General features: G+C 43.8%; 1 protein-coding gene across 5 annotated transcripts in view; it reads left to right on the forward strand.

Annotated features, from left to right (window-relative positions):
* The window catches only part of prkcz (protein kinase C, zeta), a 92,627-nt gene that overhangs the window by 49,169 nt on the left and 28,236 nt on the right, over positions 1-15,222 (forward strand). For all 5 annotated transcript variants that reach the window (XM_040051187.1, XM_040051188.1, XM_040051190.1 and 2 more), the window contains 6 exons: positions 5,867-5,998; positions 6,842-6,932; positions 7,911-7,963; positions 8,092-8,286; positions 11,739-11,836; positions 14,022-14,108. In XM_040051187.1, the coding sequence (XP_039907121.1) occupies positions 5,867-5,998; positions 6,842-6,932; positions 7,911-7,963; positions 8,092-8,286; positions 11,739-11,836; positions 14,022-14,108 (656 nt within the window). The remainder of the gene's footprint in view (positions 1-5,866; positions 5,999-6,841; positions 6,933-7,910; positions 7,964-8,091; positions 8,287-11,738; positions 11,837-14,021; positions 14,109-15,222) is intronic.

Consider the following 15,222-nt stretch of genomic DNA (forward strand, 5'->3'; position numbering starts at 1 on the left):
CACTACACTAAGTCACGTTTACTTCTTCACAGCTTTAATCTAAAATGCTTTCAGTGACTCCACAGCTCTTACAGGTAATACCCATCCTGCCACGGTGACACGATTAAACCTTTATTAGAAGCCAAACATTACGCTGCACACATGTATTCACCAGCTGCCCACTGCTTGTCACCACTCAAGTCTTTTCCACATGTGGTAAATCAGTTTGATTGGACAGCATATTGAAAGCATCAGCCTGAGCTTTTCTGTGAGCTCGGCTTGTCATTGCTTCCAAAGGCTGAACACACGAGGCACACAGCTTCACATTCCTAGTTTTACTGAACCTTCATGGGCTTTGTGGTGCATATTAATCAGGCATTTAACTAATTTAGCATACAAAGACTGTGCAGCTGTGGCATGTAAGGAGTGTTGTGTATAGATATTTAGATTTACAGACTGGGGCACATTAGGAAATGTACATCAAGTCAGGAGATGTTCCTGCTGTTTCCTTCATGAATTCATAACAGCAGGCGCCTGAATTGTTAAACAGCTGGCTCTCAGACTGGGACTTGTGTGACTGTTGCTATGCCAGCTCCCAGGATTCTGGTTGGTTACTGTGTTGTCCTCAGCATATAAATAAGAGCTGAGGAGAAGTAGGCCAAATTTCTCCTCCTTTCTCTCACTCTCTCTCTTTACATCTGCGTCCCTCCCTCTCCGTCTGATGTTGCAGAGGCAAAGCTGCTCTCTGGCTCTCTCCCCTCTGACATCGTGGGCTGTCTTTAGCTCCTGTTTCCCATGTGATGAGGACGGCGTTGGAGGATGACTGACAGCGTCCTCTCATGGAACAAAATCCACACAAGCAAACACAAAACATGCTAGCTCAAACATGAGAAGAGCATGTTTGTGACTGCTGGTTACAGATGTGTAATCCGAATCAGAGGAAGTATATTATATTGTATCTTTAGCTTTCTAGCCTGGTCTTTTTCCCACAGTGACATCAGTTACACTGGGCGTAATGAGGAGTGGGACAGAGAGTTGTTCATGGTTTCTGTGGCTTTGACCTTTGTATCCTCAGTGAACAGCATCCATATACAGGACCTGCAGGTGTTGGGCACTGGGCTTAAAACAAAGCCATTTTCAGGCAGACACAGGTTTGCCACATGTATTCACTCATCTGCCTTCACATGCATATGAACTTGAGTCACACCCCATTGTTAATCCATAGGGTTTCATATATGATGGTGGCCCAACCTTGGCAGCTATAACAGTTTCATCTCATCTGGGAATGTTGAAGCTTTAGGAGTGTTTATGGGATTTTTGAATGTTCTTCCAGAATCTGTGCGGTCAGACACAGCACACACGAGTGTCTCGCAGTCGCTGCTCTGATTCATCCCAAAGGTGGATGAGATCTTGGGTTGAGGTCAGGACTCTGTGCAGGCCAGTCAGCTCAGTCATGTCTTTATGGAGCTGCTTTGTGCACTGGTGTGCAGTCTTAGAGGGCATCCCCAAACTGTTCCCACAAAGTTGGAAACATGAAGTCGTCCCAGATGTCTTGGTATGCTGAAGCATTTCTTTAAAGGAAACTGCTGACACACAACCCCACACGAAAATACCTCCTACACCAAACCTAAAACCTGGCACATGTAGTCAGATCAGCACCATTCTCATGGCAACCGTCAAACTCATATTCACCCATCGAATTGCCAGATGGAGAAGTAGCTCAGGAGGTAGAACAGGTCATACAGTGATCGGAGGTTGGGGGTTCGAGTCCTGTCTCCCTTGGGTTAGTAAGGACTTAAAGCCATAGAAGGAAGTGGATGGGTGAATGTAGCATGTTGTATTGAGGTGCTTTGAGCTCTCTGGGAGAGTAGAAAAGTGTTTTGTAAGAATCAGACCAGTTCCCATTTGTTACTCTGTGATTCTGCCAGCTGAAATGCACGTGAGGCTTTGCTTTGAGCTCGGTGGTGTAAGGCTTGGATGGAGCTGCTCAGCCATGAAGCTGTTCTTCAGCTAATATGAAGGTCACGACCTCTGCATCCTCGGACCCCACTCTGTGGTTTTACGTGCCATATCACTGTCGCTGAGTTGCTGTCATTCCCAATCACTTCCTCTTTGTTATAATACCTCTAACAGTTTTGGAGTGTTTAGTAGTGAGGAAACTTTCTGACTGGACTGTTTGCACACGTGGCATCCTGTAACTGTACCATGCTGGAGTTCAGTACAGTAGTAAGGATGGTGGTTTCTGGGGCACATTATATTCTGTAAATGATGCTTTGCTGTTGTAACGGCCTGATTCTGTGCAGGTGTTATCAGTTATTTTGCTCTGATGAGTTTTCTTAAAAGCAAAGCAGACAGCACATCATTTCTCAGCAATATTAGGCCCCGTCAGTGTGCGGGCACTCGCACGATCTGTACCACTGCCTGCTGGGATCAATCGATAAAGCGCCTTCTGCTCCTTAATCTGAAGCTGCAGGCAGCTGCAGGACTTTGGACCTCCATGTGACAAGCACAGCTCTGAGAGATGCTTCTCCCCTGTGCTGGTTTCTATCCCAGCTTATTCTGACTGGTTTATTACATGTTCTTAAAAGCTGGTGACCTCTCTGAGTCTTGGAAACACCACATGCTGCCACATAGATGACAAGAATACACACGAGTCATCATAAACATTGTTGATCATCACATTAACAGTGGCAGAGGCCAAGGTGTGGTTTGCAGAGTCAGTATGTTAGAGAAGAGTGGTGTGCACTAATACACCACTTACTGTCCTCTAATGTCCTGGAGCCTGACACTGCAGGGTTCCCCGTACAGCCACATGTATGTGCTCTGCAGCAGCGCAGAGTCAGCAGCTAAGTCAGGGACAGCGTTTGGGGTGAGCCGTTCTGATGCACCAGAGAAACTAGAGCAACTTTAGTCAGTTTTACAGTGTTTCACTGTTCTGTCTCAAGGAGACTGCGTGTATTATCATGTACAGACGTGTACGTACACTCATCATGGCCATGTAATATTTAATCATTTAACCAGTGTAAATATGGGCCAGTTTTTTTTGGTATTTTTATGCTGATATCCAGTCAGCGTACAGGTGCATCTGTACCTGTGATTATTCTCATGTTGGTGTTTGTATCATCCAAAAAAATCCTAAAAAGAACCTGAAGCTTAGATTTACATCGCTGTCAGGCTGGGTGTGGGTGAAAGTTTGCGCTTTAACTCTGTTTAGTGTTAGAGGAAAAGGACTTGAAGTCTTTGCTGAAGCATTTCCATGGTAATAGAGTACTGACTGGGACTTTGTTCTTTACAATGATGTCAGTACAGCCGAGCACACACTCTGCATCTCAAGTGTTCACTTCCCAGGGAGACGGTTTGGTGACAGCCTGCCCAGAGACACCGAGCAGCTTTGGTACAACTACACAGAAAGGACTCCACACCAAGTCATGTAACAGAGTAAACTTACAATAAGCCTTGGCCTGGCCGAGGACACGAGGAGGAAGGACGAGTCCGAGTTAGAGACACGTACATAAAGGGTGAGGCTGAGGTTGTGCAGTCCAGTTAGAAATCTATCGTATTAATAACATTACAAATCCATATTTTCAGCATGAAGTAGTGTCTGTGGTTGATTTGACTGAATGTCACACTGTATACGCACTGTTTTATTTTAAACACGTTCTGGAAATGTAATGTGTATACACACTACCGCTCCAAAGTTTAAGAAAACCCCAAATTTTCCAGTGTTTTTATTGAAAATGATGCAGTTTAATGTCTCATTGCACTCTGAAATGAAAGCATAGCACAAATAAGTAATTGGAGTTAAAAAAGAAATCATGGAATCAGTTTATAGACCAAAGTGTATTCTAACCTTTGACCCATCAGAGTAGCCTCCTTTGGCAGATATAACAGCTGAACACAGCCGTGGCTTCTTTCTACAATAGAAATCAAATATTCTCCCATATCTGTAGCAGAAGTTCCCATAAACGTGGACCTTGTAGGTTGCTTTGCTTTCACTCTTCTGTCCAGTTCAAACCAGCTCGATGGGGTTTAAGTCTGGAGACTGTGCTGGACACTCCATGTTTTCAAGCTCACCACCTTGTTCTTTGTTCCTGAGGTAGTTCTGGCACAGCTTGGATCTATGTTTTGGGTCTTTATGTTGCTGTAGGATGAAGCCTTGACCAACTAAGCTCATACCAGAGGGTCCTGCATGGTGCTGCACAATGCTGTGGTACGTGTTTTGGTTCAGGGAGCCTCTCACTCTGTACAAGTCACCGACCCTGGATCCAGCAAACAGCCCCAGACCATCACACTTCCTCCTCCATGTTTGACAGTCGATACCACACACTGTGGAACCATCCTTTACCTACTCGACCACAAAGATCCTGTGTGATGAACACAAGGTTTCAAATGTTGATCCATCAGTCCATAATACCTTCTTCCAGTCTTCAGTAGTCCAATGGTGGTGTTTCACGGCCCAGCCAAGCCTCTTTGTCTTATTCTGACGTCTGGCTTTCTTGCTGCAACTCGTCCTGTCAAACCTGCAGCTCAAAGTCTTCTCTTCACAGCTGAAACTGAGACTTTCTTACTACGACCACTGTAAAGCTGCTTGAAGCTGTTGTCCTGTGAGCTGCCTATCACACAGCTGTTAACTCTCAGAAACTTTTCCTCTGATTCAGTCGTATCTTTGAGTCTGCAGACCTCTTCCTGTCACAGTTTCTGAGCCTTTGGATGCTGAAGGAAACTGTACTCACTGACACCTTGACTTTCTTTGCAGTTTCTCTGTAGGACAGACCGACATTTATAAGTGTTATGATGGTCTGTCTCTCTTCCATTATCAATCCATGTTTCAGATTATCAAACAAATATTAACATTAGACAAACAGGAATAAACACAAACTGCAGTTTTTACGCCTCAGCCATAAAAAGGTGTGATGTCATCACCCTCCTGGGTTGGCGGTGATGACATGTCTAAGGCTACGTTCACACTGCAGGCGAAAGCGCATCAAATTCGACTTTTTTGACCCTATGTGACCCATATCCGATCATGGTATGACAGTGTGAACAGCACACATCCGATCTGGGTCACTTTCATATGTGGTGCTGAATCCGATACATATCCGATGTTTTAGAAAGCGAGGCTGTTTGAACGGTCATGTCACATTAAATCCGTCTTTTACGTCACTGACACAAGACAGATGCCAATTATCAGCGCTGGAGAAGACATCGTGACTGCTTCCTGGCCATCCAGTGAAACTGTTGGGAAGACAACGTTGGAGACACGTGAACATTTAATTTGTACTGTATAATCTGCAGATTCTGACAGAAATCTGCAACTATCCTTTGAAGCACCACTCCTCTAAAACAGCAATAAGGATAATTATTAGGCCATATGTAAATAACAAAATAACTTTATAACTTAAAGCAAAATTGGGAAACGTAAAGTCCGAAACAAGTGGGCCATCAGTCAAACAATACTGTTGGTCTGGGTGTAAACAGAGCGCGTTGTGTGTGGCGTCTTCTTTTGCCCATGCGGGCCGCTTCGAGGGTTCACACTAGAGCGCGTTTGCTGTCACATTTTATTTGTAGTGTGAACGAGCAGACAGCACAGTCGCCGTCTTGTTGTTTATGAAGACAGAGTTCTGTTGTTGAAAATGTCTTTTGATTTTCTCTGTTATAAATGAACGATGTGTATTTATTCTGTTGTGATAATAATTGTATTAAAATAAATACTGATTACAAACGTGGATGTTTGCAGCTGTGTTTTGTGCTATTCAGCCATAAAGGCTAACTATGAAAATCAGACTCCTCATTTAAACGATGAAGAGTCTCATTGTCCGTCCTGTAGTGTCAAAGTTTGACTTTGACATATGTTCTGCTAAAAAGGGTGCATGTTTTTGTCTTACAGAAAGCCTACTGTGCCCACTGTAGTGACAGGATATGGGGGCTGGGCAGTCAGGGCTACAAGTGTATCACCTGCAAACTGCTGGTCCATAAGCGCTGTCACAGACTCATCCCTCAGACCTGCCAAAGGCTTATGGTGAGTATGTGATTATGCCCATTAAATAGCACAGAGGCTCCTGTTGTCTGCATGGATCATTGTGAAAGCTTTTTCCCTCCCTGGACAAAGAACCGTTCAAAGAAACCATCAAAAGCCCCAAATTACCATGACACTCATATCAGTGAGGGGTGTGTGTAAACTGTGGACATGCAAAGAATAATGTTTAACCTTAGGTGCACTCAGTGATTGACCCTTCTTTGGTCATAGGTGGATAGAGAGCAGCTGTCTTCAAAATGTACTTGTGTTTGGTGTGTGTGCTGCTTTACATGAGATTCAAAGATCAAGTAGTGATGTCTTATCTTATCAGTGAAGCAGTTTATAAAAAGGAATTAAAATGGTTTTGAAACAGCTGAGAAACAACAAGCTAGTCTTTCAAACAAGTCTTTCTTCAAAGACCAGCAATATAGCGATATCCTAACTGATACAAAACAAGGACGGCGTGACCACAGACCAGTGTGCTCCACGTAGTCAATCCATTAGAGCGCTAGGCGAGCGTCTGGCCAAATAGAAAGATCCAAAATTTTGACCCCAATCACCCAAATCCTGAGCAGAAAATCAATGCAGTCAATGGAGTATGTGCTCCGTGACTGTGCTGCTATCTTCACTGCCTTTTTTCCTGGATAAGATTAAATCCCTTTTCTGGAGAAACCCCCACACTTCATTAGAGCAGCAAATTTCTGCCCATGAGCTGAAATACAGACCTCGTCCTGAGCGTAAACATGAGCCATCATCCACTCGTCCAGGACTGCACAGCCATGACGGGATATCTGATAGGGCATGTTGCAAAGAAATGTAGGTGAATATCTGAAATCGTTTCTTCAGGATCCAGTCATGCCATCACAGAAGCCCCCTTCAGATGCCCAGAGTGCCGAGGTGGACCTTCCACTGGATGACACAGAGGACACAGATGGGAGTAAGATGCATTTCTTTTATATGCCACTGAGTTACCTAAGAAAGCTATAACGAGAAGCTAATCGTTGTATGAGTGCAGGTTTCTTTGAGATCCAGATGAAAAAGGGAAACTCTGAACTCTGCTGCATTTTTATGAGACATAAGTCAGCAGAGAGCGTGACGGGATCCTGGACACAGCATCCAAACCCAGTCTAGAAACTGGGTTTGGATGCTGTGGACATGTAGTCCACAGTTTCTAGCAAGTCTAGAAACTGTGGACTACATGTCCCAGTCTGACTGCATTCATGTCCTGGACTGTTTGGACTCTAACACATAGGACATTTAACACTTTTCACACTTTCTGATGTCTTCTGTGGTCCTTCGTAGGTGGTGAACTGACCGTTGGGTGGGCCCTAAGAAATATGTTACAATAAAATACAATAGAGTGTAATTTTGTTTGAAATGACTACAAATATTTAGCATAAGAATGCATTTGAGTTTGTCTCAGAGTAAACTGTGATATCTGTGCATAAACAGGGTGACAACATCTCTTTGAAAGTACACAAACTCTTTTAAATTTGAGAGTGAATAAAAAATAAAGAAGAGTGCTGTTCTCTACAGAGATGTGCACCACTACACCAGTTTCTTTAGTGTTGCCTTAAATGACAGCTACTTGTACAATTTATAACTGAGGAGCCCTCAGTGGCCCCCGCTGTCATTTTACGAGTCCCCAAAGAAATGAGTACCAGAGTGGCTGCTTGGACCAGTGGGCCTGGTCTCTTCACTTCTCATTCGCTGTCATCACTTATGTAACTTTGAGATGCTTATATGTAAACTTGTGCCCATGAGATGCTCTGGGGCCCCTTGTGGATTAGCCTAGTTTGGTAAGAACAGGGGTCTTTATTTTGTGTGCTCTGCCTCCCTCTGCTGGTTGAGGGAAAGAAAGCATTTGCGACAGTCTCCAGATGGTCATAGTTTGGTGTGGATCTGTGTTTTGCAGTACCGTTTTTACCACACAACTGTGCAGTGAATAAAGCAGAAGACGAGACAGAGGTAAGACCGACTCATTAAGGATAATACGCTGATAATGTAAAAGCTGCCCATCCCTTTGAAAATGACTGTGCGATCATTCTTCTACATAAACTATGCTATTGATGCTATTCTGACCTCTGCCCCTGTAGGATATCAAAGCAGTAGTTGATGGCATCGATGGCATTAAGATATCCCAAGGACTGGCTCTCGGGCTGGCTGACTTTGACCTGATTCGAGTAATAGGACGAGGCAGCTATGCCAAAGTTCTGCTGGTGCGGCTAAAGAAGAACGAGCAGATGTACGCCATGAAGGTGGTGAAAAAGGAGCTGGTCCATGACGACGAGGTGAGAGCACCCGGAGAAACTCTGACTGTAGTACTTAAACCCCTAGAACCACATGAGTACTCGTTAGCAGTAATAGGTTTCTTGTAGCTGGTCACCAGGTTTGCACACATATCAGGAGGGATTTTAGCACAGTCCTCTCTATAGAAACTCTCGAAATCCTGCCGCTTGGCAGCGTGAAGCTTCACCTCCCTCCACAGGTTTTTAATTAAGAATTAATGTCTGGAATCTGGCTAAGCCAATACATGACCTTAGTGCACGTTTCCTTTAGACACTTCTTTGTTGTTAGAAGACCCATCCATGACCTGTCCTGAGTGTTCTGGCTGAGGAGTGGAGGTCACGGCTCCATCCAAAGCATAATATTTCCACCTGTGTGCTTGAGGGTGGGGTTGGTGTTCTTTGGTTCATACTCAGCACTTCTCTTCCCTCCAAAACACCGCAGGGTGGGTTGATGCCAAAAACCTCATTTCTTTGTTTCATCTGTCCGCAGCACTCTCTCCTGAGCTTTCTCTGAATCATTGAGATCTTCACTGACAAATGTAAGATGACACGTGCCTTCTTCTGAAGGGTGACTTTGCTGCAGGACTTCAGTTCATGGCAGTGTGTTGTTACCAGTGGTGTTCTTGGTGACTGTGGTGCCAGCTGCCTTTAGATCATTAACAAGTTTAGGCCTGGTTTTAGCATGGGGGGTCTAGCCAAGACCCTTACTGGATACTGGGTGGGAATCAAACTTGCGACTCCTGCTCCAAAGGTGTGTAGTCTTATTACTACCCTATCCAGCTGCATTCCAGCCTTATGGAGGCTGACATTGGTTGACATTTGTTGGTCTTCCCATGGGTTTCTGTGGACAGGTGTGCTTTGTAAACAGTAGTATTATATGTGGCGCACAGCTGGTCTGTGAGAGCCTGAATCCTCGGTTTATTGTAGAGGATCAAATATTGTATAAAATATATGCTTTACAACAATAGGTTTCTTGTGCAGCATCCCACTGAGAGGCCTGAATTTACAAAGTGACCACCGTGTGTTATACAGAAGACTGAGTTAGTTATTGAAAACATCAGAGTTAGTGTTTCTCACTGACTTCTGTACTATTAGTTTTACAACAGACAATGCACCCCCTGCTGGACATTAGAGAGAATGCAGGATTTATGCTGCTGTGAGTTTTCAGACCTGGAGGCTTCATCCATCTTCATTGTGTTGTAACAGTCCAGAACAACTGACTGAAAACATTAACCACCACAGCTGCAAGCGTAAAAGAAAAACAAGAGAAGGAAACTACGAACACCAAACACTGAAGGTTTCAAAGATTTCTAAGCACAAAGACTGAGAAGTGTAATGTTTGCCTTCAGGAGGGGATATAACTCTACAAATCAGCCTACGTGGAGACAGCTGTTGCTGTTTTCCTTTTGAAATGCTTTGGAACAGATTTGGTAGACATTAGTAAATTCTTGTATAAAAGTCTGTAAACAGCAGCTTCAGCACCCAGTGATTTCCACTGAAGTCCACATACACAGATGATGTCAGGATCTGTGATGTTGGCACATCCCAGCCACGGACCGCTTTTTTCTGTCTTACATGTAGGGTTGAACTGGACCAGTGGTGGACAGCAGGACACATTTCATTGAGAATGTGGGGAATTTTCAATACTTCTGTTTATATTTTCTCGAATACTCAGAGGGCAGCTGGTTTTGCACGCTGTCTGTTTCATTGTTTTGACCTTGCATGGAGACAGCAGGGCTCTGGAGAGATTTAGGAGCACTAGACTATGTAACAGGTCAATATTCAGAGGAGAGAGGAGGGTAAAAGTTGGAAGTGAAGGGTGACGATGAAACAGTGGGGATTTATGAAAATATGAGAATCAGGATTGGCTAAAGGAAGGGAATGGAACTGAGCCAGACACTGGAAGGAAATGGAACAAAGAAGGGGAAATATGGAGTGGAGGTGGCACAGAGCTGCTGAGGAGGAAGAAGTGAGTGGGTGACTGAAAGCAGCAGATGAAATCTGGGTATAACATCCTCTTTGCAGGGATGAATAACCAGATGAACGTGAAGTCTGCATAAATAATGTTCCACAGGCAAAAACATGTTATATTCATAGAAACAGAAGCATTACAAGATCCAAAGTGTCTTTTCGTTTTCCACGAGTGATGCCCACACCTGCAGCTTTCTTTGAAAGTGTCTGTGACACAGTCTGTCTGCATGGTATGTTAGCAGTCCTGTCCTCCAGGACTGATCATAACCTTAGAAACAACACGTGACTTCTGTGGGTGGATTGTGGATACAATAAGACTCAGTGACTTTGAAATACTTTGAGTCAGCTCTGTTTTCTGTGTTACTCTGATTTCACTTCTTGCTCTCGACTTGTCTGGCTTGCTGGTCTGATAACTCAAAGCTTAGTTTAAGTTAACAGACTCTGATCATGTTCTTTAGACTCTGTGACTTCTCTGCCTCAAAAGTCATCAGGTAGTCCCAGAACATCGTAGCTGGAACATATGTTAAAAGAAAGACAGAGAGAGAGATTGGTAAGGAGGTGAGATAGGCCTGAATACAGAAAGCCTACTGACTGTGCTGTGGTTGTGTGATGAAAGTCCACTAGATGGCAATATTGCTCAACATATAGGCTGAGGACCAGCGTCCTATAACTACAGCATCGTCCATCATCTGACCAGCTCACGTTGTCCCACATGGACACGTTTTATTCCATGACAAAGTTTCACTTTCTGTACAAACAACAATCCACGGACAGCAGGAAGGTGATTCCACTGAGAGTCAAATAGTCTGAAATGTCAGACGTGTTACTAATTGCTAACTAATAACAATAATAATAATGGCTGGATGCAGTAAATTGATCAAAAGGAATTTTGTATCACGGCACAGTGTACACACACCTGATCACAGTTTAATGATGCTTTAACTCCAGATTCAGAGTCCTCGCTGCAGGCAAAGCACTGAGCAGCATCCATGACATCCTGGGTACTCTGAAGGACTTCTGGGAGTTGGAGTGCTTTCAACTGTTATTTTGTGACACCTGATTTAGAAAGGCGATTCAGTATAAAGGGTTGGATACGATGAGATGCTGATGTCACAAAATAATGTCAAATTTTGCAGCAAACACTGTAGATTGCATACCTGTAATAACGTCACTTACTATTGGCAGTATTTTAGTCCAAAACTACAAACTGTAGATAAAAGATGGACTTTGGGAAGTGAATGTAAGCCACTGTGGTTCAAGTGCCTTAAACCTGCCATCGTGTTAAAGGACAATAGAGAGCTCTTCTGTTTCCCGAGTTCATGGCTTGCACTCCATTAATCTCCCATTCTGTGTGTGAGGGCTGTTCAAACCAGTGACACCAGTGACCTGATGTATCTCCATCGATCTGTCTGAGAAAACCTACTGACAAACCGATTGTTCCCACATTATCTGTCTTTCATGCTGTGTCTGTCTCATCTCTGCAGGATATTGACTGGGTGCAGACAGAGAAGCATGTTTTTGAGCAGGCCTCGACCAATCCCTTCTTAGTCGGCCTCCACTCCTGTTTCCAGACAGAAAGTCGGTAAGAGGATAAAGCTGACACTGTGAGCGCTGTCGGGTACAGTGCTTTTCACTAAATACTCCTTTGACGATGGCCCGTTCTTACCTCAGTCTGCTGAAGTAAGCTTAACGTCTAACTTCGTATTAACACACAGATCCAAAGTATATGTTCCAGCATACAGACACATATTTAGTTGTACGTCTTCCTACATGCACACATTAGCTGTAAACTGTGGCTCACGGCTGTGAAGTATAAAAATGAGCTTTGAGCCGTTGTTTAAAACAAAGCACAGATTCAGGCGACCTGACAAACAGAGGAAGGCTGTTCCTGAGTAGCTCCACACGTATCTGAAGACAGGTTGACAGTTTTCCAGAAGCTCCTCCCTTTTTTAACTTTGCGTAGTGAAGTCTTCAAACTGCTTTCTGGGCCTCAGTGTTTAGTAAGAGAGCACAATGTTGTGTGTCGTTAGGGTTGTGTCACAGCAACAATGCCGCTGCACTCTGACACTAATTCAACTCTGTGTGATCTGTGCAGCGTCCAGCTCAAGGCAGCCCTGGAGCTCCATCATGCACCGAGGTCAAAGTTCAAATGAGTTGTAGTTTGTGTCACTAGGTTTACATTGTGCATCTAAATTTACTGAATTGAAAGAGATTAGACATTGTGGTGTGTTTTCACAGTGAGGTCATTGTTGTAGTTGGGAAATAACCACGGCTCAGATTTGTAATGTGCTCCATTCAATGGTTCTGCAGATCTATTAAAACCTGTTCATGATGTGAGGACTAAAGGCACAGTTCACACTCAGGACTTTACTGTTTTCCTCAAACAGTGCTGAACCCAGCAGGGCTGCACCCATAACAGCCCTTCATAAAGATCACGTGACCAACAGCTGTCACATCAAACAGCTGAACTTTTTTTACTTTACTATTGTTTTTGTTATGATTTGTAATAAACACTGACAACTTCCCCAAAAGTTCAAAATTTATATAAGGACATTTTCATACATTCAATTTATTTATACATCACAACAACAGTCGCCTCAAGGTGCTTTATACTGTAAGGTAGATCCTACAATAATACATACAGAGAAAAACCCAACAATCAAATGACCCCCTATGAGCAAACACTTTGGCGACAGTGGGAAGGAAAAACTCCCTTTTAACAGGAAGAAACCTCCGGCAGAACCAGGCTCAGGGAGGGGCGGGGCCATCTGCTGTGATTGGTTGGGGTGAGAGAAGGAAGACAGGATAAAGACATGCATACAACATGCAGTGTCACATTTGTCCTCCACAGCATCATCTTAATAACACTTTAGGTGTTATTACATAAACGAAGCTGAATGACTTGCTCATCCAACCATTTCCACATAGTCTCCTTTGTGGAGGAACACCCCTCCAGGCACCACCTGCAGCTGTACTATATTTCCTCCACTCTTTTAAAACAGTGACTCTCCATCATGAATTTTTCGGTGGGGAAGAGGAAGAAAAGACAGGCAGCCAGATGAAGAGTGGCTGTGCTGGAAACATGTGGTTACGATGTAACATGCACATGCTGTGGAACTGCTCAGGTCGTTTGTGTCTCACCTCTAAACCTCGTGCACATATGAAGAGATTCACTCGTTGTGCATTGCTTTAATCGACAGTTGGTCACCAGAGGATAGCCCAGGCTTCGGTTGCCTAGGCAACCCACTAATGTGTTTTCTACTCCCTCTTATTATTGGCTCACATTTCAGTCGCTTCAATTGCTCGACTCCCATTTGTGAAAAGTTTATGTCAGGATCCACCCACGTCATATTTCCAGCATCTTAATACTATTACAATACTACCTTAATACTATCATAATACTATCACAATACTACCTTAATACTATCACAATACTACCTTAATACTATCACAATACTACCATAATACTGTCACAATACTACCATAATACTGTCACAATACTACCTTAATACTGTCACAATACTACCTTAATACTGTCACAATACTACCTTAATACTGTCACAATACTACCTTAATACTATCATAATACAATAATATTTTATTATTGATTAAATAACATCAAACGGGGCTTTTTAGTCTAGGTGCATGTTTTCTTTTGATATAATGAAGACCAGCAAGAAATGCTCTTTTTTTAACTTTTGCATAACGTTCATATTGAGAGTATTTGATGTAACGTCTGTTCATAAATGTTCTCGCTCTGTTTCCAGGTTATTTCTAGTGATCGAGTATGTGAACGGTGGGGATTTGATGTTTCATATGCAACGACAAAGGAAGCTCCCGGAAGAGCACGCAAGGTAAACCTCCAGATGTACGCCAGCTTCCAGGCATTATCCACATAAAATATGGTCCCTGTCCACAATGTGAGAATCTTTAGAGGGTACATGGTGTTTAGGTGTACTCCCACATGTGCATTATGAACAGGTCGCATGTTTGAATGAAGACTGAACAGCAGCTGATTCAGTCTGAGGTGGTAAATGAGGCCTCTGTGATAGCAGGATGACACTGAAATGGGTACACTTGATTTTGGTTACACTGACATGACACAGAAAACCCATTTGTAAGATTGTGAACAATTTTGGGGTAAACGACTTCCAGAATGGTCAAACCATTGTATCTGCATCCCTGGAGCGGAGCAAGTTCAGGGACAGCATAACCTATATTTTCACGTAGCCTCAGTTTACACGCAGGAAATCGTGAGGGCAGCTCTGACGATACAGCCATGTGTACATGCAGCATTGGGCTGGTTCAACGCACAGCTGTGCAGAGCGGGCAGACTCATGTTCAGCTGTTTTTGTGAAAAGTGTTGTGAGTATTAGACGTCAGAGCCCTCAGGTAGCAGCTGCATGCCTGAACCACACCAGATCAGCGGTGTTCAGGACAGTCTACAGATTCATACTGGGTGTGTCTTCTTTTAAACACATATGTTTGAAGATATGCTTCATAGGATGCTTTAACAGGTCTCAACACTTTTACCCTCCTTTTAAAATATAATGAGCACCCATAATTCATTGTGGCTGTCTACTCGCGGGGCGCTCCAGCTGCGTCTCTGATAAATAGCGGATCAAAGGCTGTGTAATTTACAGAGGCACCGTTGGACCCCTATCAGCTCATGCAATCTGGATTGTGGAGGCAGTGGCTGTACATATGCAAAGCAGCATGTTAATTACTCATAATGATGGTACATATTCATGAGCAGCGCTCTTAGAGAGAGAGCCCTGCCACATTCCCCCACACCGTGGGGGAGGCGGGCTGGTGGGCAGGGGATTGTGCTGCTGATAGGCCATAGCTTCCATCAGTCTGATGGCAACAAAGAAACAACAGCGTACAATGGAGGCTGTCACCGTGAAAATGTGGGGGAGCGACGTGGGATTTCTCCACTGCAGTCTTTTGACTCAGTGTTTCACAGAT

The sequence above is a fragment of the Simochromis diagramma genome, unplaced genomic scaffold (assembly GCF_900408965.1).
Source record: "Simochromis diagramma unplaced genomic scaffold, fSimDia1.1 OVJJ01000644.1, whole genome shotgun sequence".
NCBI classification, from domain to species: Eukaryota; Metazoa; Chordata; class Actinopteri; order Cichliformes; family Cichlidae; genus Simochromis; species Simochromis diagramma.